This window comes from Coturnix japonica, chromosome 1 (assembly GCF_054131305.1).
Source record: "Coturnix japonica strain WE chromosome 1, WE-NBRP24, whole genome shotgun sequence".
Classification (NCBI taxonomy): Eukaryota; Metazoa; Chordata; class Aves; order Galliformes; family Phasianidae; genus Coturnix; species Coturnix japonica.
In genome coordinates this window covers 88,783,510-88,800,290 of record NC_140663.1, presented here as the reverse complement: position 1 = coordinate 88,800,290, position 16,781 = coordinate 88,783,510, and the positions used below count along the sequence as shown (strand labels likewise).

Here is a 16,781-nt window from a genome sequence, read left to right as displayed (position 1 = left end):
GAATTAAAAAAAGTAATTTTAGTTAATTTGCAAGCACCTCCTACTGTGCTCTGCATCCTCACTGTGCAGGCTCATTGCATGTCGGCTAGCTCAGAAGTGTGGAATGTCTACAGAAGTGCTTAGTTTTCAAACTCTTAAAAGTGCCTAAAAATTGGTAATAGAAGGATATCTTCAAATAGTAAAATGTGCTGCTGCAACTGTATTTACGTTTGTGTGGCTAGCATCCTGGCATGCTATCTTCTCCCTCATCTTCATTTTTGGCAGAGCTTTACTTTATGCAGCTCATGTTGCAGGTAATGAATTATCTGCATTATTGACAGCAGTTTGAAGTGAAACTTTCATCCAATCATCTAATGGTTCTTTCCTTTGCATCAGAACACTAAAGCAAAAAAATGTTTTGTTTTGCTTTTTTTAACTATCTACTAAGTCCCTCCCCAGAATCATCAATTTAACTCATGTTCTATTACTTCTTTATAGAACAGGAGAATATTTTCACAAAATGATGCCTTCTCTCCAGCAAAGGAGAAAACCGTTTTAAATCAGATTGAGTCTTCACATTATGGAGACCATCAAATCTTTCACTCTAGCAGTTGCCTCAGCAGACAAAATATATTAAGGTAGTTAGGATCATTTTAATTAGATTGAAATCCCATATATGGTTGTCTGACTTTTTGAGGAACTGAGAAAGGGCAGTAATACATCTGAAGGTCATCCGAATCTCTCTAATATAGTGTGATACACAGACCTGTTGTTAAATGGAGGGGAAATTGAGTTCTGGGGTTTACTTGTGTCAGCACCCAAAGCAAGGAAGAATTTTTTTTATGTTTCTGGCTTGAATCAATTCTGTGATTTTCTTCCAGTATATATCTCAAGTACTGCAACATACTGTAGGCATCTAGATTGCAGTAACAATCCTCTTTTGTAACTGCAAGCAAAGTTTATTCTGAAGTTAGAATGGTCACTTTCTAAGAGTACAACTCTTAGACATGACATATAGCCATGGTCTATTTTATAGCTCTCTTCAAAGATTTTTAATATTCATCAGAGAAAGCCTGGAAAGTAGGTACTTCATTTTCTGACAAAAAACTTATAAAATAACTATTAAAAGTTTTATATATGTTTATGTTTTAAGTTTATTACCCTTTGTTTTTCAAATATATTATATTTTGAAAACACTTGACAGAGTAACAGTGTCTGTTTATGCCATGAGGTCTGTGGGCAAATCATTTCAAAAGAAAACAAAAAATCATGGTGTATTTTCTCAGGTTTTCCTCGGAAACTGTATTTGACCTGGTTATGCAAAGATACGTTTTCTATTTAGCATGCTCAGGCAAGCAGTGCTGTGTCTCCTGAGAGATTAATGCTGTAAGCAAGTTATGCAGGTGACTCAAATCCAGTTAATCTCACATAAAGAATGTTAATTGCATTAGCAATGGCATTCACTCTGATCACTTTATAGCTGTATAATTAGCAATTGGATGTATTCAAGGTGTTGTCTGAATGATACAAAAACAGGAAACAACATGAGAGAGAACTTGTTCTTTCCCAAATCATACTGCGAGTAATGTAGAGATAATGGAAAAAATAGAAATAGCACTCATTGTTACCTGCATGTCATTGATAACTGTTATCTGTACTTACAAAGCTATATTTTCTAGTAAAACTACTTCAGAAAATGCAATTTTTAGAGCCTGATCTGAAACTTTTATTATATACTCCTAAACTGTCTTGGTGTGGAATCAAGTGATTTACATAATGATCTTTTGGACATTTACTGCTTCATCAGCAGAGTTCTCTTCAAAATGTGATAGGAATTTATTTTCTCATTTCCTGTATAGAAGTGTTTATAGCCACAAGTAGCAGTTTCATAAATATGCAAGTCTTAGTTTCTTAGCTGTTTACCTGCAACTTTTGTAAACATGGTCAACAACCATTTCTGTAGGCAGGTCAGGCAAACATAAAGGTAGATGTAGAATTATTATGTTCAAAGCTGACTAACTTTGAATCACCTATAAGGATGTTTACTGGGATATAATTTCTTGGTTAAGGATCATCTACCACTAAAATGTAGAATGTGTTTTTTGCAAGCTAAGACAAACATTGGACTGAGTTCTTTTAGATTAGAAGTTGTAGAGAAAAACTTACAGAAAGTTTAATTAACATATTCCTTTTCTGATGCATGTCTTCACAGACAGTCTATGTGTGTTGTTTAATGCTAAGGCAGACAGCTAATGCTTTTGCTACTTTGACCAGTCTAAATGTTTGTCAGACTAAAATGACTTAATCTGAAATCTTCCATGCTTGATGTCTACTTTAGCTAATTTTTTGTTGCTTTTTAAATTTTCGTAGAATCAGAGAATCATTTGAATTGGAAGAGACCTTTGAAAATCATATATTCCAACTACCCTGCAGTGAACAGGGACACCTACAGCTAGATCAGGTTGCTCAGAGTCCCATCTAGCCTCACCTTGAAGATCTCCGAGGGCAGGGCTTCCAACACATCTCTGACAACCTGCTCCAGAGCTTCACTACTCTTAAGATATATATTTTTTTCCTTATATCCACTCTCATTCTCCCCTTTTAGGAAATCATTTCTCCCAGTCCTGTCATCACAAAGCTTGCTGTAGTGTCTGTCCCCTTTCTTTTAAAAGTCCCCCTGAAGATACTGGAAGTTCCTCCCAGGGCTTTCTCTTTGCCAGACTGAATAGCCCCAACTCTCTCAGTCAGTTCTCACAGGGGAGGTGCTCCATCCCTTGGGTAATTTTTCTGGCTGTCCTCTGAACATGCTCCAACAGATCTATGTATCTCCTGCACCGTGGACCCCACATCTACATACTGTACTCCAGGTGAGGTTTCACCAGTGCAGAATAGAGGGACAGGATCACCTCCCTCAGCTTCCTGGCCATGTTTTTTGTTTGTTTGTTTGTTTGTTTGTTTTTAATGCAACCCAGGATACATATGGTTGGCTTTCTGAGCTGCCAGGGCACATTGCTGGTTTTCCATTCAGTACACTCTGGTCATTTTCAGCAGGGCTGTCTCTATCCTTTATACTGATAGTGGGGGTCTTACTCAGCTGTAAGACCTTGCACTTGAATTTACTGAAACTCATAAAATTCACCTGGACCAACTGCTCAATCCATCTAGGTCTCTTTGAATAGTATCCTATCCCTCTGATGTGTTGACAACACCACACATCTGCTGTCATCCACAAACTTGCTGAGGAAGCTCTCAGTCCCACTGTTGATGATACTGATATTTACAGATATTACAGAACATTGGTCCCAATACTCAGGTCCACTGCTTGTCACTGATCTCTGTTTGGACACTGAACCACCACTCTCTGGGTACAGTCTCATCCAGTTCCTCATTAATCAAATGATCCACCTATCAGATCAGTGTCTTTCCAGTTTGGAGAGAGGATGTTATCGGGGACTGTGTTAGAGACCTTACTGAAGTCCAGCCAGATGACACCACTGGCTTTTTCCTTATCCGTTGATGCAGATACACAATCATAGAAGGCCACTAGGTTGGACTGGCAGGACTTGTTCTTGGTTGCCATGCTGACTGTCCTGTATCACCTCTCTCTTCTACGTGCCTTAGCATAACTTCCAAGAGGATCTTTTCCATCATCTTCCCCAGCATAGAGGTGAGACTGACAGGTCAGTAGTTCCCTGGGTCATTATTTCTACATCAGTATGCCCAATTGCTACAGCAAGCTTCAGGCACAGGATATGGAACAAATTGGAAAAAAAAGTGGGAGAACAAGAATGACTTGGGAGAAACAGGGAGAAGAAAGCCCACTTAGACATGTTATTATATCTAACACCAGGAAAAGTGATGTTGATTCTTGAATGTATCTGTTGTTCTGCTGACAAAATATATTTTTCTCTGCCTTTGGATAACTCTGCTTGTATTATGGAGTTCTTATGTGATGCTGCATCACTGATATAAATAATTATTAACAGGTGTTTTTTTTTGTTTGTTTGTTTGTTTTTGTTTTTGTATTCCTTCTTTTCTTCCTTACTATTTCAATTTGTAAGAGTGGTTCGCATTTTATCAGATGCAGGTGAATTCAATGGAAGCTGAGCTTTGAACAGATAAAATGGATGCTAAATTCTCAAGAAAAAATAAATTGACAGTTTTGTGTCTCAAATTAGGCATGAAAATTTAGCAGATTTTTTTTTTTTTTTTTACCTTGCTTTCTGAGATCTCTGTCACACCCCTCTGAGAGGGGCTGTGAAAATAAATGAATTGTTTATGAAGCATTGAGATAGAAGTAATGGAGATCAGGAGGAAAGTAATAATTCCTTACTTGAAGAGAGTTTTGAGTGGTACAACCGGAGGCCACCCACTAAACAGACAACAAAAGCAAAATATTAAACACCTGCTCATTAGATGAATACCAACACTATGGAAATGTTTAGGGGAAAAGTTGTATGTGATCATATAATTGCAACCATTCTCATTAGGCAGAAAGGGAATAAAGAAAAGGTGTACAAACAGCCTTAATTTTGACACTTCTGAGACTTAGGTGCTGCATGTTAGATTTTGCAACCTTATTATTGTCCTTTTAATGTTTTTGTTGTTGTTGTGTTTTTGGCTGGTTTTTTGCTTTGTTTTGTTTTAATTTGCATATATTAAACATCTATAGCAAGCCCATAAATGCAGCTCTGTGGTTAGGAAAACAATTTGCCTAAGTCTGAGTCTGGTATTGCCTACATCTGTGTCAATTTTGAATAATTTTCTAAGTGACATCATACCCCTCAACTTGCTGAGAATGAAATGTGAAACATAGCATGTAAATGGTTTTAAATGTCTTTATAACAAATCTGTGTCAGGAGTGGAAATATTACCTCATGTAAACCCAGTCTTACAATGGTTTGTCTCTGGCGTAAATAATTTATGACAATAAAAGTGTGGTGTGGCTAGAAGAGGACAGCACAAAATTTAAGCAATCCAAAGGCAACATGGAAACTAACCCCAGTGACATCCTTTCAAATGAAATTACCGGTACTTTGAGTTTGTACCACTGTAACTGAGATCAGATTGTGGCTCTGCATCTGGATTTCAAGCAGGCCTGTAAAACATTATGATGATTAATAATATTTGTAGCTGTGCAGACTAACATAACAAGGGTAAACAGAACTTACTATTCAGGCCTTAATTTATTTTTCCGTGATGAAGTTAGTGATGGGGATCACTGAAGATTTGACCTCGGCACAATAGCCCTCAATCGGCTGGGACATCTAACACAGTTTGCATTTTTCTCCAAAGCATCAAGGTATTGATTATTACCAAAGGCAAGATATCTCTGTAGGCAGCTCATATATTCCTGGAGCAGACATTACCTTTTAAATCACACTCAGAGAATGCAGCAGTGCAAAGCCAAAGAGTTCATATGGAAGGGCATGATCTGGAAGACATCCTCAGTGCTGTGACAGGCAGACATCACATCATGGCACGTGCTTCATGCTAGTGGCACTCAGCATTTATGTGAAGGCCAGACATGGCAACCTCAGCATCTCCAACCCAGTTGTCACTGTTCTGGCTGCCGGTGCACATCATCAGTTCCACTTGTCTGAATTTGTGGAACTCAGCCCTTTTCTATCTTCTGAGGATCGGTAAACAAAAATTTGCTGAAAAGTCAAGTTTTTTTTTCATTTCAGCCCTCTGACTCACTGAGGAATTTTAATGTCTCTTTTCAAGAGCGGCCGACATTTCTCAGGCGACCAATCAACCAGGTGGTGCTGGAGGAGGAGGCCGTGGATTTCCGGTGCCAGGTGCAGGGGGACCCACAGCCGACTGTCCGCTGGAAGAAGGATGACGCAGACCTGCCAAGAGGAAGGTAAGAGCAGTGTTTGTGTTTCCCTTGCATTCAAACGTCACTGTTGAGTAGCTCTGAAACTACTCTTGACTGCATGTGCTTGTTGTTTGATATAGAAAGACAAGCCTTATCTTACAGATTACAGACAAAATTTCCTCTTTCTACACCTAGCGATGTTCTCCTCATATTTGTTATTTTGTTGTTGGTTGTGGAGCTTCCTTGTGTTTGGTGGTTTTTTTTCCCCTATATTTTTCTTTTGGCCACATTCCTATGTTACAAAATAATTATAGTAGATACCTGCTTCAATAAGTATTGCAAATTATTATTATGGTTTTCTGTTGTTAATTCAATTTTCAAAAATATCTTGGTCAGTAATAATGAAGTGGGATAAACTGAAAACTCAGTATGTGAATGCATTTTGTTTCTGTAATCCACTGATGATGAATTCCAGGAACATTGATACCGTATCCATAGTCTTTCAGAAATCTTTCTCTGTTTTTCTCTTACTTCCTGCTACCTTTTTTACTGACATATGTGAAAACAAAGAGAAAAGCAATTGCAGTAATTTCTGGTGGCAAATAGAAAAAGTATTGCTCCACCAATTGGTGTGTTGAGTAATAATTGGGAAATAATTTCAGGCTATTACAGTTTTAATTTTGTAAGTCCCGGGTGAACTGTAAACATCTCCACTCACAGTTGGATTTGGGAGGAAACAACTTCTAAGGAAGTAAGTATCTTTAGAAATATGAAAATTTGAGAAATCTTAATTTAGGTATTTTGTTTAATTGTCCTTGTAATTACCCAGAAATTTATGAACAATCATGCTTTGAAACTAAGAACAGATGGACATAAGTTTATTCTGAGTGTGCAGGTCTTTATTCCAAATTTTCTCTGTTTTGAATTAATGATCTAAAACAGCTGTCAGTTGATATTTTTGAATTTAAGACCCAAAAGTTTTTCTCCTCATGTATATTTTTAAAACGTCTGGGGAAAAAAAAAAAAAAAAAAAAAAAAGTCTTGCTGTCACTCAGAGGGAGCTTCTTTTTTCAAATCCTATGGGGATGATCTGAGATTTCAAAGACATTTTACACTGATTAACTTTTATGGAGTCCAAACAGTGAATGTGAGCACAGTGAGGTGGTGGCTGGTGTGGTAGTCACAGTGGTAGCCACAGCCACATTTCAGTGAGCCATGCAGATTTTTACATGCATGGCTTGCAGGCACTTCTTTATCACTGGTGCAAATGCATAGCTTATGGGGGTGACTATGTAGAAAGACAGCATTTTGTAGCTAAGAATTTGCTCTATCAAACAGTGTTACTGTGCTCTTTGTATCTGTCGTACTTTCCATGGAAATAATTAGGAGGCATTATTTTCAGAGCAAGCTATGTATATTGTTGTAATAAATAATTAAATTATTCAGATCTGAAAATTCTTTTTAGACCCTAAACCAATCCCAGCATATTAGTAGCTTGCTAAAAATACTGATGCTGCACCAAATGGCAGAAACAGAGAGCAATGGTGAAATGTGTGGTGTATAAAGTTTGTTTGTTTGTTTGTTTGTTTGTTTGTTTGTTTTCCCAGAAACTGTCTATTTTAAATCAGTGACACAGGACTGAAATGCATTGTGAAACCAGGATAGAGGCGCATATTGTATATTTTATTTTACTTGCTCTAAAAATTCAACATCACACCATACCTTCCACAGTATACAAAGGCAAGGGGAATAGTTAATCAAGTGTGACTCGTGTCAAACTACTGGAGGTGAACAGGATATTGTGGGGTCACTAGTCTGGCTGCCTTTAGCTGAAATACTAGATTCACAACTTCATGAATACTGTTTCTTTTCATTACAAGCAACTCGAGGAAATGGCACAAAAATTGCACTAAAACAACTCAGCCAGTTGCAGCAATGCAGATGATCAGGAAATACTGAAAATTAAATAAAAATCATCTTTACACATTGAAGTCAATCTAACCACATGTTCAGGTAGCTTTCCTTTGATGTCTGTTTGGCAGAAATAGAGATTATACTTTCCTGCTAAGGGTCTGCTGGTCTCCTGTGTTTTCAGGATTTCAATATGACCTGAATCAACTCTCGATTCATCTCCTTTTCATTCCTAGTAACAAGAAGAAAGCTATATTACTTGAGAGTCTCCAATATGAGAGTGGCATATCTATGACTAGCACTTTAATAAAATTTGAATAAGGTTTGTGCAGTGTTTCATGTCTTCAAATTTTCTAGCAGAATTGAAGAGAGCAGCTGCATATTCTGTAATTACACAGCAAGTAATACGGATTTTTTAATTTTTTTTAATTTTTTTTTTTTTCCCCAGGAAGTGAAGAGATTTTCAATTACAAGTTAAAAATTATGACACACTATAATAACTGTTTAAACCTTTTACATAGAAGAAGCTAGCAGTGCCAGCTCTTCGGGAAAGTGAGGTTGGCTCAGCAAATGTATTTTTCAGTTGCCTTAAAAATGGCTGAGTAGCAATCACTTGGGCCTTTTTTTGCATTCCAGCAAAGAACAGCTGGCTTAGCTCAGTAAATACATCTCTAATGAAATTACAACCTGCTCTTGGAAGTTGCATTTACAGGCATTGTCTGATTAGATGAATATTATACTAGAAATGAAGAGTGGCAACTATAGTAGCAGGAAGATACACTTGTTTTATGTACTGCCCACACAGTGGAAGAGTTTAGGCAGAAAAATCAAGAGTGATGCTTCAGAAGGAAAATAGTGTGCAGTTTATCAAGAGTAAGTTTTACTAAGAGATTGTAGGTTCGTAGCTGAGAAGGAGTAATGGTGTTCATTTTCACTGAGTAGTTTTTATTCATGGCTTCTTGTGGGTGCAAAGCTAAGGGGAGATGATCACGAAATCTGTTTTCCTGTCTTCCAGGTACAAATCTTTGAAACAAATTTAAATGCTATTTACAGCAAATCTTATCTCAGTAGGCTCTGAAAAGTTATATTTTTAAGAGGCCATCCAAAAAGGCCCAGTGGCAGGAAGTGTTCTGCATTTGTATTTTTGCATGATCACAGAATAAGTCCCTGTAAGCCGGAGAGACAGTAATTTTTAAGAAGTGGTGAAACTGTGAGTTCTCTGAGTAAACGCAGTGCTACATACTTCTATTTATATTCTGTGGATGGGATAGTGAGGTATTTAATTACAGCCTCCTCTAGACACAACCAAGGGGAGAATGACCTTTCAATGAAATATGAGCTAATAACACTGCATTCCGGTGTGCTTTGGTCAAGTTAATCTCTGTACAGATTGTAACAAAATGCAGTCTAATGTGTATTGAAAATTAATTAGAGTAAAGAGTGTGTTTTAGTACAATAATGGATATAATCTTTGGTTACATCAGTAAATTTCTGTTGCTATTAATAACAATTAACAGTTTTAAATAAAGGGTCAGGAAAATAGGATGTCTTTCATATTAGCTATATTACATGTACTATTCATCACCTCTGGTTAGAAACAGTATGATTTGTATGCTCATCTTTTGTTTTCTAAGCCAGGCCTCAAAGGCCTCAACTCCCTCTATGAGGAGCATAAGGAAGAAGATTGGATGTTCTTAATAGCATGTCAAAAGGAGACAGTGGAAGAAAAAGATTGAATATGCTGTTTGTATTCTTATGTACATGTGGAGGGAGTAGAGACAGTTTGCAGAGGATGCTGTTATATTGGGTTTAATGCAGAACATGGCTGGCACAGTGGAAGCTACAATACAACTTGCAAAGAGGTTATGTTGCCTACCAGAGCACAGGTGAATTTCAACAGCATGCTATGTAGGTGTGTGTGTAGCTGTTATGTTGAATAATTTGAGGAAAATTCTCCTGTAAAGTCAGAGTGATTATTTAGAGATAGAGAGGTGATATGTAGAGACTGGTTTTGGTTTTTGTATGTAGCATCAAAATGGCATGCCTAATTGTTGTTTCTTTTTGTTCAGTATCTTTGCTTTCTGACAGATGTTTTGCTTGTCAGTGATACCTTCTTAGTCTGTAAGTGGAAAAACATTCCTTATGTTTCCTAAGGAATCGATAGCCATGTGAAAGTGTGAATTAGAGTATTTTTTGACAATTGAAATCTCTCAGTACATGGCATTGAATAATGTTCTGTAGATCTACCATCCCACAGTTACCCCAAAGGTCTGTAGTCTAGCCTGGAGGTTATCTGCCTTTTATTTGCATGAAGTATTAAATGCTGTGAGCAGGAGCATTTGAAACTTGTTTGTGCTAGACTGAGCAGCAGAGAAATAGTTAATAGAACTGACATTTAAATGGGCTTCATGTTAAGTGTCAGATCTTGCCACAACTGAATAAGAGCTATTGTTTTATGCAGTATGTTTGCAGATGCATGAAAACAGTCTCCAGTTGTTTATACAAGAGTCAAGGTTGGAAAATAGTTTTACAGCCCTACATACAACAACCATAAAGGAATCATGTCAACTAGCAGCCTACATGTTTTCTCTATATGCTGAGTGAACCACTGATGATCTATGAAGTGATCAGTGGCAATGCACTTGAAATACGATTGCCAATAGTGAGTTGTTTAGTTTTTATCCTCTCTCACATAACATCCTAAAACTGTTGGATGTTTGAAAACTAATGGAGTCACTAATAGAATTCTGAAGGAAAATGTAATACCGGTAGTAATGTCCTTACACATAGATTTTTCAGAATTTTCCAGTCATAAAAGACAGAAATAAGTAAGTATTTTTGGCAGAAAGGAGACTCAGGAAAATCTGATGTAGAATTTTGCTCAAATTACCTATTCTAGTGCTTGAATCTTTCTTTAGTGTTGTAAAAATAGAATATAACAAATAAAAGCTTCATAATCACATAGTTTATACATTGCATGTATAAGCTTCAAAATATTGAGGTAATATGCTTCCTTGAGATGCGTACAGATATCAAGCAATTCAGGCTTACTATTATCAGTTTACTGACTGTTAAATATAATAGAATGAGAAAGTGTGCAGATTTTCTGGGAAATGTTCAAGAAAGGGAAGCTGGTAGTTCTACTCAAGTGGGAATAAAGTTCAAGAGCTGTGACTACAGCATTATTGATGCTTCTGGAATGGTTGGCCCAGAGGGATTTCTTCTGTTTTCTGTACATTCTATCCTTGTATGAGATGTAAACTTTGTCATCTCAGTTAAAAAATAAATAAATAAATAGTCTGTGGAAACAGCGGCAGATTAAAGTTTTAGCTTTGAGAAATATTTTTCAGTTGCTATTGCTAAGTTTTTTTGTTGGAAATTACATATTATTAGCAAACTCTTAATAATATGTTTTCCAGCTCAACTGTAATGTTGAAGGCATTTTGATTAAAGCATTCTTTGTGATTGGTTAATGATTCAAAGTATGGATTAGAAAATATCAGTTACTTCTCTGAAAAGTTTATCATAATCATTTATTATGCTTAAGGCAAGTAATAATAGGCCAGCACAAGTTGTTTGTATCAAACTATTCATAATGTATGTGTTCATATTAAAAATACAATATTACTTAAAGCCATATTTAGAGAGTTCAAGATGCCAGTCTTGTCTCAGATCTCCTTGTGCTGCACTTCCTGCAGTATCTTTTCACTTTTGTAAAAACTCAAATGGACAAAAAATACCTGCAAGGACTGGAACACATTTCTTATGGTAAGAAAAAACAAAACACTGTTTTTCTGTAAAATTAATCTTAAAATTAATGTCAGTGGTGTGCTGAGCAGATAACCCTGAGAATCAAGGGTGTATTTTCTGAAATGAATATATGTTTTAGACATTAATAATGCAAACCTCCCCAGGTGCCAGACAAATGTGTCTCATCTGTGAGGTAACGGACTACTTCTGGTGACAGGAGGGTAGGTCTCCATGCCAAGTCATTACATGGTCTCTTAGCTCATCCTTCTACTGAGGTTCCAGTTTTTCAAATATGGAGGTCTGTCTGGAACTAAAATCAAATCAGAAGCCCATTTTGGATAATTATCATGTAGTAATTCCCTATGAGTACTTTTCTGTGCAAACAGAGTTGTAGAGGCAAAAGAAAGCCTCTGTCATTTTAGAGCATTTACTATGACATGGTTTCCCAAACATGTTCTGTCTGAACTTATATATCTTTTCCAATTATTTTAGTGGAAATAAAAATAGAGTCCCATTTTTCATTCTTGGGTTTCTTCGGAGTTCACGGCTGCTGATTTTGAGAAATACTAATCAAGTGTATTCACATATGTGTGTTCATTCACAAGAGTAATGCTGCATAGCGTAATGCTTCCAGAGAAGTCAGAGAACATCATTTCCTTGGACACGGGAACAGTTTCACAATGTTGGCACACTGACTGTAGTTGTTGCATTCATCTTTTATGAGATTTAGGCCATTTTGTTGAATGCCTTGGCTTAAGGGATAATGGAGTGTGGCTCTGTGTTTTATATTATTGCAATTGAGAGTGTCAACCAAAAAAAATAATAAAAAATCTGCTGGTTAAAACCCATAAAAGATTTTGGACTAAAGCAAAACTGCTGTCAGTTTCTTTTAATTAAAAATACAGGATATTGACCTGTATCACTTAAATCTTTTCTGGCTTGTTGGCATTAAGCCAGTAAACCATTTTATAAACCATTATGAGATATACCTCACAATAAGAAATTCAAGGTAATGTCACACTGTTGTATACCTTTCTTTGGTATGAATAGCATAGCCAAGGCATAAATGGGAATCAGCACGTGTGTGTGAGTGGCAGCTGCTGTGTCAGCACTTGGGGATAGTCCCTCAGTCAGACAATCTACAGTAGCCTTCAGCTACATATTAGAGCCACTGAGCAAAAAGCAGCCATGATTGTAATCATACAGTAAAATAATTTGAGACCATAACACACGAATGCATGCATTTTTGTGCTCTCTGTCTCTGATTCAGGTTATAGTAAGGAGCAAAAATGGGAGGGTTCCCTTATCTTTCGCTGTGTCACTCATGTTGGTTTGTGCATCATCTTTCTTCTTCTGCTTATCACCACATGAACTGTAAGTGTAAAACAAATGTTTCATTTAAGGGAGCTGGCAGTAGGGACAGACACTTACCTGATGGGAATCACAGCTCTTCGTTCTGCTCCTGTACCACTCAAAGCTGAAGCAGACAATGGTCTTATGCTTCTGATCTTCAATACAGTTTCTCTCTGCCTTCCTCCATCTGGCTCTAAAAGTCTAGGAGCAAGTAAAAAGCTGTGGCACTATGCTGGGAAGTGAAGTGCCAGCAGCACAAAAGAGAAGTGGAGATGGAAGCTTGATCCTTCTTAACTACATCACATTTACTCTGTTTTGGGCCAGTGTCATCTCTCTATGACACTGTGAGTAATCTTCAAGTTTAGTATGCAGGTATTGCAAAATAGCCTGGCAAACAGGCAAAAGGAAATATAGAAAAGTTATTTTTGTGCAATATCTAAATAATAATAATAATAATAAAAGGAAAACAAAGGGAAAGAAAAGGGAAAGAAAAAAAAAGTACTTGATATAAATTGATGTAATTTTTTGAGGCAAGTGACATCAGTTTGCAGCAATTAAGATGTGACTCTTGCAGTCTCCCTTTGGCAGGAATAATGTCTTCTTTTCTGATTTGAATTTGATGAATTCATTGAAAATATTAATACAATCTCCGAACGTTAAAATGCACAGCTGAAGAAAGTGTATCACCAGTTAGACCTAGTTGGATATCTAGAAACGTAATGACTCCATCTGCAGACACAGCTGTGCTACCTGTGCATGCAAAAGACAGAGTACGTATTTTCATGCATAACTGCCTGCACATTTAAAATCTGGAAATTTGAGGGTTCCATGAAGCACTCAGAAGAATGTATATCAAAAGCAGAAAGCACATAAATATCTTCACCAAATTCTCTAATTCTCTGTCTCTCTCTCTTTTATTGGATAGCCATAGAAGATTGGTGGCTGTGATAGTTTAAAACAATTAATACGTTTCATTTTATTTGTTATTTGGTTAAGCAGATGGTAATGGTTTTGACACAAATCAGTTTTTTTTTTATTATTTTCTTTTCTTTTCTTGAAAAGGACAAGGCTCTTTTTCCCACTTTGTCACAGCTGGTTACCAATCAATCTCAATTCATGGTACAGTGATGATAGCACATGTTGTTCAGGGGCCAAATCTGATTGGGTTGCATTTTCAGCAGTGTTTCATATTAAAAAAAAAAAAAAAAAAGTGTCTGTATGGCAGTGACTGTCAGCGCACTATTGTACAACTGTCATTAATCAAAACTAGCAACAATGAATGTATTCATATGTGCCAGAGACTGCCAGATTTCACTCAAAATCACCCAATTGCTATTAGAATTTCCTCACCAGCAGTGTTTTCTCATCTGCTTGTTGTTTTCTGTTTCTTTCTTTCTTTCCAGTCCTCTGACCCCCTTCCTTTTAGTTAATTAAAGACAGATCTATGTGAGCTATTACTTGTTCATAGCAGAAGTTATGTAACACAACACCCAAAAGTGGTTAAGTTTTGTCCTAACACAGGGACTAGCTGTTCAAAAGCCCTCTTCCAGTGCAATTCATGGCTGAAGTTTCAGCTAAACTGAAAGGTTAAGCACCTCCAAATGTTTAACAAAGGGAAGTATTTAATATCAATTAGATGGCCATAAACATATGTAGCAGATGTCTGATGCCCTACATTTTGTGCAGAATGTTGGCATTACTTGGCTAAGAGCCAGCAATATTAGGGTAATATGTGTGAAGGTGTTTCTTGACATTGCACATATTTTGAAGACATTGCCTTCTTAGCACACTAGCAAAGTTAATCGGCATAACTGATACACTCTGGTTTTCTTCTGCCCCATCATCAATCCAGGAGTCTGGCCACCCTGAGCCCAATTTTTAAGTGTCAGCTTGGAGCTGGAGTTGATCCAGATGGGAGTGAACTTCTCCAGAAACTCAAATGGAAATGCCTTGTTGAGGGCATAGGATTGAGAGATCAAACTCTATTGCAGATTATTCAGATCATTGCTTGAGAAACTTAGAAGATACAACCACATTCAGCCTTCTCACCTTGTTACTTCATGGTTCCTTTCTCACACAAGCTCTTTGTGCTACTATACATAGATCAACTAAAGCTAAAAGCCAGTTTTCTTCCTATCTCCTTCCTGCTGCTTCATCCATCAAAGCTCTCACTGAACCGTGATGACTTCTGGGGACAGTGTGGAAGAAGCAGATGACTGAGGGGTAGCATATCAGTACTTCAGGATGGCAGATGGTTATGACATCCCATGGGCCCATCTGTGTATGAATCCAACTGTTAAATGGCATGTTCTGCCAGGGTGGTCCAAAAATTCGGTATGGTATTGTTGGAGAAGCAGGGTAGGAGAGCTGGACCACTCCTTGAAGTAATTGATAACTGGGCCATGACAGTGACACATTTACTGCTTCCTCCAATTCACAACCCAAGTGGGAGATTATGGATATGCTCCCTCTCTGCGTCTTGGTATGCCATGCATCTGGCTTTTTCCCCCAGCAGCCTTTGCACAATTTGCATGATTGGCAGGTGTGAGCATAAAGACTGCTGAAGCCTCCAAGGCAGCTGGCTGGCATATTGGCACCAGTGCATCAGTGAGATGAAGAACAAGTCAGCTGCAGCCCATGGCAGACTGTAGGGCCCTGTCCCAGGCTGCTTGCATCCCAGTTTAAGCGGACAGCCAATCAGATCCAGCCCTGCTGCCTGTCTGGTTTTATCTCAGCAGTGATAAGTGAACCACAGGGATGCTGTTTATCTTTTCTTTCTTTCCTTTTTTTTTTCTTTTTCTTTTTTTTCTATTTTTTTTTTTCTTTAAGCCACTGTAACAAAATTAGTGTCTAATTGTTGTCCAGCTTTATAAATGGGACTCCTATATTCAACTCACATTTTCATTACAGCTGATCTTAGTTTTGTCATCTCACAGGAGGTGAGAGCAACTTCATATTTTCAGTCCCCTACAGCTGGGCTTGTGTCAAGAAAATAAGTATTTTCTTTTGTCTGTGACTCTGTGGTGGCCAAAGATTAATAACTACTCCATTGTTGTGGGATATGATGTCATATGCTTGAGATTTTTAAAGGATACCATTTGCCTTTTCTCTATTATGGAAACAGTGGTTGTATTTGCTATTGACTAGAGCAGCACAGAATGCAGAACTGCGTAATTTGCGTACAGTCAGGATGTAATGTGCCTCAGCTGCTTATGGATTTGGAATGAATAGCTGCCACAGCTCTGAACAAATCCAGAAAATACATCTTAAGTTTTCTATTGTCATAACTTTGTTCTGTCACTCTGTAGTACTGTGCTAGGAAAAATATCGTTTATTATTTAAATCTGACATACAGGAAACACACAGTTAAGTGGAACTCCTAATGAAAGGGATGTAATCTGTGGTATTTTATCTGACAGAACAGTTAGCCATAGTTGGGTCTTTTTAAATTCATGGCAAATTACTAGAATGGACTTATTGAGTACAGAATGAAACTACTACGTTGTGATGAGTATAAGAAAATGCTTTGACTTCTCTTTGTTATAAAACAAAGTTAATCTAAATGATGTTGTGGGCTCTCAGACATAGTAGAATTTTAAATGTTTCAGCATATAGGGTTCTTTGAGTTAAGATACTTTTATATCTATTAGAATACAATACTCTTGCTTCAAAACTGTAATAAAGGAGCCAATAGTGATGTAACTTATGATTACATGTGATGATCCCAAAGCAATTAAAAATACTCATGAAGATCTTCACAACGTTTCTGTAAATAATAGCATTACATTCTTACTCATTAAAACATGTAAGCATGCTCTTCTCTATCATTTCAGTATGTTTGCTGAACAAGCTTGCAGAGTCTTTACTGTTTAACAAAGAGAAGGTAAATTAGATTTTCTGAAGTTATGTAGTAAACATTTACACAGTTCAAATACTGACATCTCCTGGGGTCTAGATCTTTCTTTAG

General features: G+C 37.2%; 1 protein-coding gene across 33 annotated transcripts in view; it reads left to right on the top strand.

The window, feature by feature from the left end:
- Positions 1–16,781, top strand: part of ROBO2 (roundabout guidance receptor 2) — an 862,058-nt gene that overhangs the window by 726,953 nt on the left and 118,324 nt on the right. For all 33 annotated transcript variants that reach the window (XM_085527515.1, XM_085527477.1, XM_085527497.1 and 30 more), the window contains exon 5: positions 5,707–5,845. In XM_085527515.1, coding sequence (XP_085383641.1) covers positions 5,707–5,845 — 139 coding nt within the window. The remainder of the gene's footprint in view (positions 1–5,706; positions 5,846–16,781) is intronic.